The sequence below is a fragment of the Daucus carota genome, chromosome 4 (genome assembly GCF_001625215.2).
Source record: "Daucus carota subsp. sativus chromosome 4, DH1 v3.0, whole genome shotgun sequence".
Taxonomy (NCBI): domain Eukaryota; kingdom Viridiplantae; phylum Streptophyta; class Magnoliopsida; order Apiales; family Apiaceae; genus Daucus; species Daucus carota.
Genome location: NC_030384.2, coordinates 11759486 through 11768769, shown reverse-complemented (window position 1 = coordinate 11768769; position 9284 = coordinate 11759486). Strand labels below are relative to the sequence as shown.

At 36.9% G+C, this 9284-nt stretch overlaps 1 protein-coding gene across 1 annotated transcript; it reads left to right on the top strand.

The window, feature by feature from the left end:
• The first annotated feature begins 1688 nt into the window (after window positions 1–1688).
• Window positions 1689–2162, top strand: LOC135152178 (uncharacterized). Its single transcript, XM_064092012.1, has one exon. It carries the CDS (start codon window positions 1689–1691, stop codon window positions 2160–2162), a length of 474 nt encoding a protein of 157 aa, XP_063948082.1.
• The last annotated feature ends 7122 nt before the right edge of the window (window positions 2163–9284 follow it).

Sequence of the window (9284 nt, the reverse complement as noted above, 5' to 3'; positions counted from 1 at the left end):
AAACTAGTTTGAGTAACGGAACGCTTGTGATATGTAAGCTTTGGAAGAACAATACTTTGTAAGATTTAAGTTTTATTTTGGGAGTTGGGTTTGTAATAATTAAATTAAGTTATGGCTTGTTTTATACTTTAACCTGTTGCGATCCGTGGATGTTTAAGGGTCATTGCTTATATTATGTTAATTACAGGTTTATATTATGTTGTGGACCCCAAACTTCTGACCCGGGTTTGGAGGGCGCCACAGGTTGGTATCAGAGTGACAGGTTATAAGACAATGAAACAAGTCTAGATTGTTAGGTTGGGTAGAAGATTAGGATTAGAAATGAGTGATAGGTAGATAGAACGTTGAGAGGTTGAGGATAAGTGGTGATAGACTTAGGACTGATAATGGTAATGGATTTAGATCTTTATATGTGTTTTGCATGTTGATTTTCAGATTAGTAGAGATGTCAGGACCAATCGTTCCAGTTCCTTCTGATCACTCCGAGTCGTCAGTTGAGGGACCCCCATTCCGTCCTGGAGTTGTACCTATATCTCCACCCAGGGCACCTACACCCCCACCTGTAGCTGGACCTTCACGTCCACCTGGATACCTTCGTAGTGGACAGACCCCTATTGCAGCTATACCACTTAGGGCTATACCCCCGCCCGCTCCTATGATACCCCCACCTGCTCCTATGATACGACCTCCTATCCGTGGACCTCCACCAGATCAGGATTCTTCTGGATCTTCAGGTGTCGGACCCTCTTATCCTTTTTCCCCTCTTTCGGTACCCCATCATTATTATCAGGCACTCTTGATGGAGAGGGACGAGTTGTTAGGACAAATTAGAGAGATGGAGCAGGTGAGGAGGACTACAGAGATCAGTAGAGGAGAGAGACAGTTGAGAGAGGAGATCCTTGCTTTCAGGAGGGAGGCAGCAGTGAGACGATGTGGGATCACCGCACCACTTGGTACCCCCTGGGGATATTATAGACTGGGCTCGTTGGGTCTTGGAGCAGCTGGAGGTTATCGGAGGCCCAGACTTCCCACAGGTCTGGAGTATATCAGATGTTGGAGATGACCAGTATTGTAGTGTGTAGTGTGTATGACATAGTGTGTAGTGTGTAGCATGTACCAGATCAGCAGATTTTGACATGTATATATAGACCAGCCGAGCTGACTAGATGATAGGTTTGATGTTGTTGTACTTTACTTTTGACGAAGCGCTTGACGCTTGTATCTCCAGCACTGACTTATATATATTGCACACCTTTCCTTTATTGTTTTACATTCTGTAAAGAAGCATGCAATTTATTTAGTTGAATAATCTCAAAAATGTTTTCAAAAATTTATAACCCTGTTTTCTTAAAAAACCTTTTATAAAAAGAGAATTCGATTTAAAAAGACTAAGTGAATTGTTTCTTCTTTACAGAATGCCCCCAACAAGACATACCCGTGCGAACAGTAACCCTGAAGGCACCAACAGCACCAATGATAACAATGACAACCATAATGTCAACATAGGCCCAGTAGATCCTGCTGTGGCCCAACTAATTCAAATTTTGGCCCAACAAACTGCTCACTTTACCCGGCAACAGCAACATCAAGAGAATCCTAGGGTAACTTTTAAAACTTTTCAGGCAGTTCATCCTCCAGAGTTTAAGGGCTCAGCAGATCCTGTTGCAGCCCAAACATGGTTAAAAGAAATGGAAAAGTGTTTTGAGTTAGTTCCAGCAAGTGATGACCAGAAAACAAAGTTTGCCAGTCATTACTTAAAAAATGAAGCGACGTATTGGTGGGAATCTGTTAAGAATATGGAAGGTACAGTTGAGATTACTTGGGAAAGGTTTAAGGAATTGTTTTTAGAAAAGTATTTTCCTAGGTTTCTTCAGGATCAGATGGAATTGAACTTTTTAGAGTTGAAACAGGGAAATATGTCTGTGGTTGAGTATGAGAATAAGTTTGCGGAATTGGCCAGGTTTGTGCCAACTTATGTAGAGACAGATAGACAGAAAGCAAAAAGGTTCCAGCAAGTTCTGAAGCCTTGGATTAGGAGCAAGTTAGCTATTTTTCAATTAGATACTTATGCGGCAGTGGTTGAGAAAGCAATGATTGCGGAGGCTGAAAATGAGTTGTTTCAGAAGTCTAAAGAGGATAAGAAGAGAAAACCGGAGAATTGAGAAGGACCATCCCATCCAGGGAGGTTCCATAATCAGAAGAAAGGGAAATTTTAATCAGGGAGGAATAAAAGACAACAAGTTTTGTATGCCAGAATGCCAGATATGTGGAAAAAGACATGGAGGAGTGTGCAACAAACTGAATGGGGTGTGTTTTAAGTGCAACCAGAAAGGACACTATTCTAGGGAATGTTAGAATCAACCATTGATAAGAGATCAGGCGAATATGAGCTCAACAAGTAAAGCTCCAGCTATAGGATATGCATGTTTCAAATGTGGAAAGCAGGGACATATAGCTAGGGATTGTAAGACAGCAGCCCTAGTTAGTAATGCACTTAGGATCATGGGAACTATTCCAGAAGTGAATGAGCCTCCTAGGGCGAGAGTTTTTGACATGTCAGAGAAAGATGCTATTCAAGATGCTAATGTGGTGACAGGTACGCTTAACGTAAATTCTTTAAATGTTAAAGTGTAAATTGATTCCGGAGCTACTAGACCAATTATTTCTCAAGCTTTTGTTGATAAGTCAAATTGTCTGGTTAAGTTGTTGAATGAGGTTATGAATGTAGCTAATCAGGATCGTATTCCTGTTGATTGAGTTTGTTTTGATTGTTAGGTTAAAATCTTAGGAAATAAGTTTTTGCGCCGACATGAATCCCTTTCAAGTTCGGAGTATTTGATGTGATATTAGGAATGGATTGGTTGTGTAAACATAATGCTCAGATAGACTGTAGGAATAAGAAGGTAATGTTAAAAACGCCGGGCGACAAGATAATACAGTTTAGAGGACAAAGGCAGGAAAACAAATTTTTAACTGTGATTCAAGCGAGGAGGATAATACGCCAAGGATGCGATGCCTATATTGCTTATGTAATCGATCAAAGACAGGAACCAATAAAACTTGACGATACACCTACGGTAAACGAATTTCCAGACATTTTTCCAGACGAACTGCCAGGACTTCCCCCAGATAGGGAGATAGAATTTGCAATTGATTTAGCACTTGAAACGGAGCCTATATCTAAAGCCCCGTATAGGATGATACTTTTAGAGATGAAAGAATTGGCAAAACAATTATAAGAATTATTGGAAAAGGGAGTGATTAGACCGAGTGTATCCCCATGGGGAGCACCAGTGTTATTTGTAAAGAAGAAAGATGGAAGTATGAGATTATGAATAGATTATAGAGAGCTTAATTTACTATTAAGAATAAATATCCTTTACCATGTATTGACGATTTGTTTGACCAATTGAACGGAGCTAGATACTTTTCTAAGATTGACCTTAGATCAGGATATCACCAACTGAAAATCGAATCTGAGGATATACCCAAAACAGCTTTTAAAACAAGATACGGTCATTATGAATTTTTAGTGATGGCTTTTGGATTAACGAATGCACTAGCAGCTTTTATGAATTTAATGAATAATGTTTTAAGAAATACTTGGATAAGTTTGTAATTGTTTTTATTGAGGATATTTTGATATATCCTAAGACAACTGTGGAGCACACGGAACATTTAAGAACCGCCTTAGAAGTGTTAAGAAAGGAGAAATTGTATGCAAAGTTTTCTAAGTGTGAATTTTGGTTACAAGAAGTTCAATTTCTAGGACACATAGTAAGTCGTAAGGAAATCAAAGTAGATCCAGCAAAGATTGAAGCTATAATGAATTGGAAAAGGCCAAAGATCCCCACAGAAATCAGGAATTTCTTAACGCTAGCAGGTTATTGGAATAGATTTGTACAAAATTTCTCAAGGATTGTAACCCCACTAACTAAATTAAATAGAAAGAATGAAAAGTTTATATGGAATGAAAAGTGTGAGGAAAGTTTTCAGGAGTTGAAGAAAAGATTAGTATCAGCACTAGTGTTGTCCTTTCCAGATGATCAAGGAAACTTTGTGATTTATAGTGATACCTCTCATAAAGCATTAGAGTGTGTGTTAATGCTACATGACAGAGTTATTGCCTATGCATCCAAACAACTTAAACCTTATGAACAGAAGTACCCCACCCATGATTTGGAATTAGCAGCGATTGTATTTGCACTGAAAATATGAAGACATTATCTATATGGAGAAATGTGTGAGATTTACACAGATCATAAAAATTGAAGTATTTGTTTACTCAGAAGGAGCTTAATATGAGACAAAGAAGATGGTTAGAATTGATTAAGGATTATGATTGTATGATTAACTACCATCCAGGAAAAGTCAATGGAATCGCAGATGCTTTGAGTAGAAAAGAAAGATTGAATGTGTTGACTATGCCTAAGGAGTTGTGTGAGGAATTTTTTTTTAGAAATTAGAAATTGAGGTGAGAATTTGTAAATCATCAGAGATAGTAATGTATACTATAATCTTCCAGCCAGAGCTATTAGAAAAGATTAAGAAATGACAAAAGGAGATAATGAATTAAAATGTAAATAATTTGGCAAAGAGAGAGTTATGCGCATAGAAAGATGATCAAGGTATTCTTAGAATTTCTTCCAGGATATGGATTCTACCTGTGACAGAGTTGAAAACCTCTTGCAGGAAGCACACAATTCTAAGTATTCAATTCATCCAAGCAGCACTAAGATGTATAGAGATTTGAAGGAGAACTATTGGTGGCCAGACATGAAAAGAGAGATTGTAGAATGAGTGAGTAAATGTTATACGTTTCAAAGAGTGAAAGTAGAACACCAGAGACTAAATGAACTATTGCAACTTTTAGAAATTCCAGAATGGAAATGGAAGCATATTGCTATGAGTTTTATTGGAGGATTGCCAAGGACAAAAGCAAACCATGGTACCATTTGGGTTATAGTAGATAGACTAACCAAGTCAGCTCAGTTTCTTTCTATCAATGAGAGATTTTCTTTGGACAAATTGGTTCATATGTCCTTAAAAGAAATTGTAATTCGTCATGGAGTTCCTGTGTCCATTGTATCAGATAGAGATCCATAGTTTAATTCAAGATTCTGGAAAAGTTTTCAGGAATGCTTAGGAACTAAATTGAATATCAGTACGGCATATCATCCCCAGACAGACGGCCTAAACGAGAGAACTATTCAAACGATCGAGGATATGTTACGTATTTGCGCAATCGATTTCAAGGACAATTGGGATGAACATCTACCTTTAGTGGAATTTGCATATAACTATCATGCGAATATTGGAATGCTCCTTATGAAGCTCTTTACGGACGCAAATGTCGATCGCCAGTATATTGGGATGAAGTCGGAGAACGCAAATTACTTGGACCCGAATTAGTATAACAAACAAACGAAATTATCGAAATTATTCAGAAGCGACTAATTGCAGCACAAAGTCGTCAACGAGATTATGCAGATCAATCCCGGAGGGACGTAGAATTTGAAGACGGAGAAGCAGTGGTACTAAAGGTATCCCCATAGAAAGGGCTATCCAGATTCAGAAAGAAAGGAAAGCTAAGTCCCCGATATATCGGACCATTCGAAATCTTGAGACGTGTTGGCAAAGTAGCATACGAATTGGCGTTACCCCACAAATGAAGCACATTCACAACGTCTTTCATGTATCGATGCTTAAAAAGTATAATCCAGATTCGAAGCATGTGATAGAGTATGAGCTGGTAGAACTCGAGGCAGATTTATCTTATGTAGAAAAGCCAGTGGAAATCCCAGATAGAAAAGAGAAGGTGTTAAGGAACAAGGTAGTTAACTTAGTGAGAGTATTGTGGAGAAACCCAAAGGTTGAAGAGTCAACCTGAGAGTTAGAAAGTGATATGCGTGAAAAGTACCCTCATTTGTTCACCTAAGCGATTCTGAGGACAGAATCCTTTTAAGGGGGGAAGGATGTAACATCTGGGATTATCCGTGTAATTATTTTTGATGATTAGTGAATATTATGTGAATATTATGTGAATTTCTGTGAATTAATTGTTCCCTGTCCTATTAATTTGGTTACGTATTTTTCATTAAATTTGAGGAATATCAATTTTTATATGCTCAGTACAAAATATAGTTTATTTAAATATTTTCATATTGATTTATGTATTGTCGTATGATTTTTATATTTGGTTTGTGGATTTAATTACGTATATTATATTTAATTATTAATTATTTTGATTTTTCGAAAACCCTCAACCCGTAACGGTACCGAGATTTTACTTCCCGAAAATTTTGACAAAACTCACCTTTAGCCTAATTTGACTATTCCGGACACTTTTCATGTTTTGACTTTTTCGATCCGGAGTACGGTTTTCCCCGGAGTCGGTCCGGCGGAGCTTTTCGGGCTTTTTAATTACCGATAATTATCTGGGTGTCTCGATATATGTGAAAACCAGATATTTTGATTATTATATTATTTCTTTTATCGTAATACGTGCAAATGGGACCCGCATACTAATGATTGATTTAAAAAGCCTCATTTTAATGATTATCTCGAAAACCGGTACCGATTGGACCTGCTTTATTAATATAAAGCTATTAAACATCGTATTTTCGTATCATATATGATCCAGAGGGGTATTAATTATTCGTAAATATAAATAGTCTTAACCGTACTTTATGTCATTTGGGAAATCATAATATCAGTTAAATACGGGTTTATCGAGAGAGCGTTCTTCGTGTTCTTGGAATTCAAACGAAGATTCGGAAGCGTTATCGGACTCGGATTTTGGCGTTCAAGTACTCAAATCGAAGGTTTTGGCGAGTAGAATCCATATCTAGTATCAGAATAAGTGCAACATCAACAGGTGGGCACGGATTTTAGATTTTAAATTCGGATTAAATAAGCTGGATTTAGGGCTTTTTGATTTTGATATCTTTTAGGTGTTTTGATGCTTGCATATGGTAGATAATCTCCTCCTGATCATTTTCATATATCATATGCATGATTTGGAGTACAATAACGTGCTTAATTTTGGGTTTAATTTTCGAATTGGAAAACTAGGGTTTATATTCGTATGAATATTCTTAATTGGAATTGGGGTTTTTAGTGTTAGGGTTATACTGAAATATTCATTTGAAGTATATAACAATTATTTGAGAATCTTAAATGCATGTTTTCACATTGTCTGTATATTATATATTGTAGACAATCTAGTATCAAATGGGATAACAGAAGATTAGATTGTCAGACTCCTTATATAATATAATAAAGGTTCACAATCGAGGTGGTGTTAGACAAACCACTGGAACGGCTGAAGTATTATTTGGAAATAGTTTATCTTGACTATTGAATAATACTTATATACTTTGTGTATATTGAACGGGATCAAAATAGTAGAATAATTGTTTCTTTAATTCTGACAATAAAGAACTAAGATTCTATGATGTTATTTGTTAGGCCGATTAAACTCACTATATAAGATAATATAGTGAACACAATCAAAAACAGAACACCAGTATAAGAGAATAATTCAACTAAACTCTTATTCACAAATCACAGTAGCTTACAAATAATCTCTTAGTGATTTATATTTTATCACTAAGAGCTGTTAGGTTACACGAATGATATTCAATTGATAACTCATATAGAGTAAACCCTAAGCTGTGTTTATATACACAGTTTCATGATATCTACTGATTGATTTACAATTATCTGCTTCCTAAAATAATCTAATCAGTAGCTATCCTTCTGCTGTCCTGATCCGCACAATCTCTCTTGATCTTTATCTTCCTTACTTAGTCAGATATGCTCCTGAAAATCAGCCGCCTGCAAACTCTGATCATTGCTTAAACTCTGATCCAGCTGGCAGTCGTTAAACTCTGATTTCCAGCTAAACTCTGATATTTGCTTCTGCACACTAAACAAGTTAGATACCTGTGACATCATCAAATATGTAACAATCTCCCCCAACTTGTTCATTAGTCAGAATGAACAAGTTCTATATATTTACTGATGATGTCAAAAACAATCAAGGACAAATGCATAACATAAATAATTCACAGACTATTTACAACTTACAGAACCAGCAGAACTATCTATCAAATCAACCTATATCCATAGCTTTCTCTGACAAACTGGTTGATCAGATTTTCTTCCTTCAGCTTCAAAGTCTGGATCATCTGGGCTTTGACATTTCTGAGTTCTTCAGTTTCATCCCCAGTCTGATAGATAGCTGCTCTCAAAGCATTCACTTTGCTTCTCTTCATTGCTTCTCCAAGCTGAATAACTCTAGGCATGTCTGCTTCATTGTTATAACCCAAGATTCTGGTGTTTGCAATAGTCTCCATCACAGAGCTATTCTTTTCCATGCTAATTTCAGAACCATCATCTTGAGCTATTTGTGGAATATATTCATCATCAGACTTTACTCCATAGAATCTTCTCTTTTCACTGATTGTTCTCTTCATCAGATCTGACCACCTCTGAGTAGCTTCATTCTTGATCTCCAACATGTAGTGAAAATGTTCCAGCTCTCTCAGAGATTTCAGCAATAAATCAGCTTCTGATATTCTATACACTCTGCCAGATTCTAGAAATATAGCAATCTTTTCTTTATCTTCTGGCCCATCATGAGTGTCCATCAAAATCTGTACTGACTCAACTTTGTCAAGATCCTTCTGTGTAACAGCTTCTCCTACTTTTTCAGTCAGGGGATAAGGATCTCTGAAAGTAGTTGCTGAGCCTGTTTGAATCTTTTCTTTTCTGTGACCAAGACCAGTTGAGTCATAAGCTTCTTTCCCTCTGGTACCATGAGTTCTTACTCTGGTGAGCATTGGACTTTCCTTGTATAAATTTGTACCAAGACTCCCATATAAACTCTTTTTCTTCTGATCATCTTGAGTCTTCTCAGAGATTAATTTCAACCAGGAAACTTTAGTGTCTTCAATCCTTTCTTCAGTTACTGGAACTTTAACTTCAGCAATGTCAGAGGTTAAAGTTTTCTCAGGAATTGACTTGAATTCACCTTTTCTTCTTCTGACCAATCCAGCTTCCTTTCCTTCTGCTTGATCAGAGACATTAGCAATTATGTGTATATTCTTGCTCAGCTTGATCATCCTCTTAGTAGGATTCTCTGGTGCTAATGTGATTATTGACTTCTTTGGCATAGTAGGAACTGGAGGAACTACATCAACTGGTTTCTTTCCTTTGTCTTTTGAGTCAGACTCAGACAGAGTTTGAGATCTTGTTCTTGGTCTGTTGATATCAGTGTA

Bases quoted from the DNA above. Each gene is read 5' to 3' on its own strand.
- LOC135152178 (XM_064092012.1), top strand. From the start codon at position 1,689: ATGGAAAAGTGTTTTGAGTTAGTTCCAGCAAGTGATGACCAGAAAACA.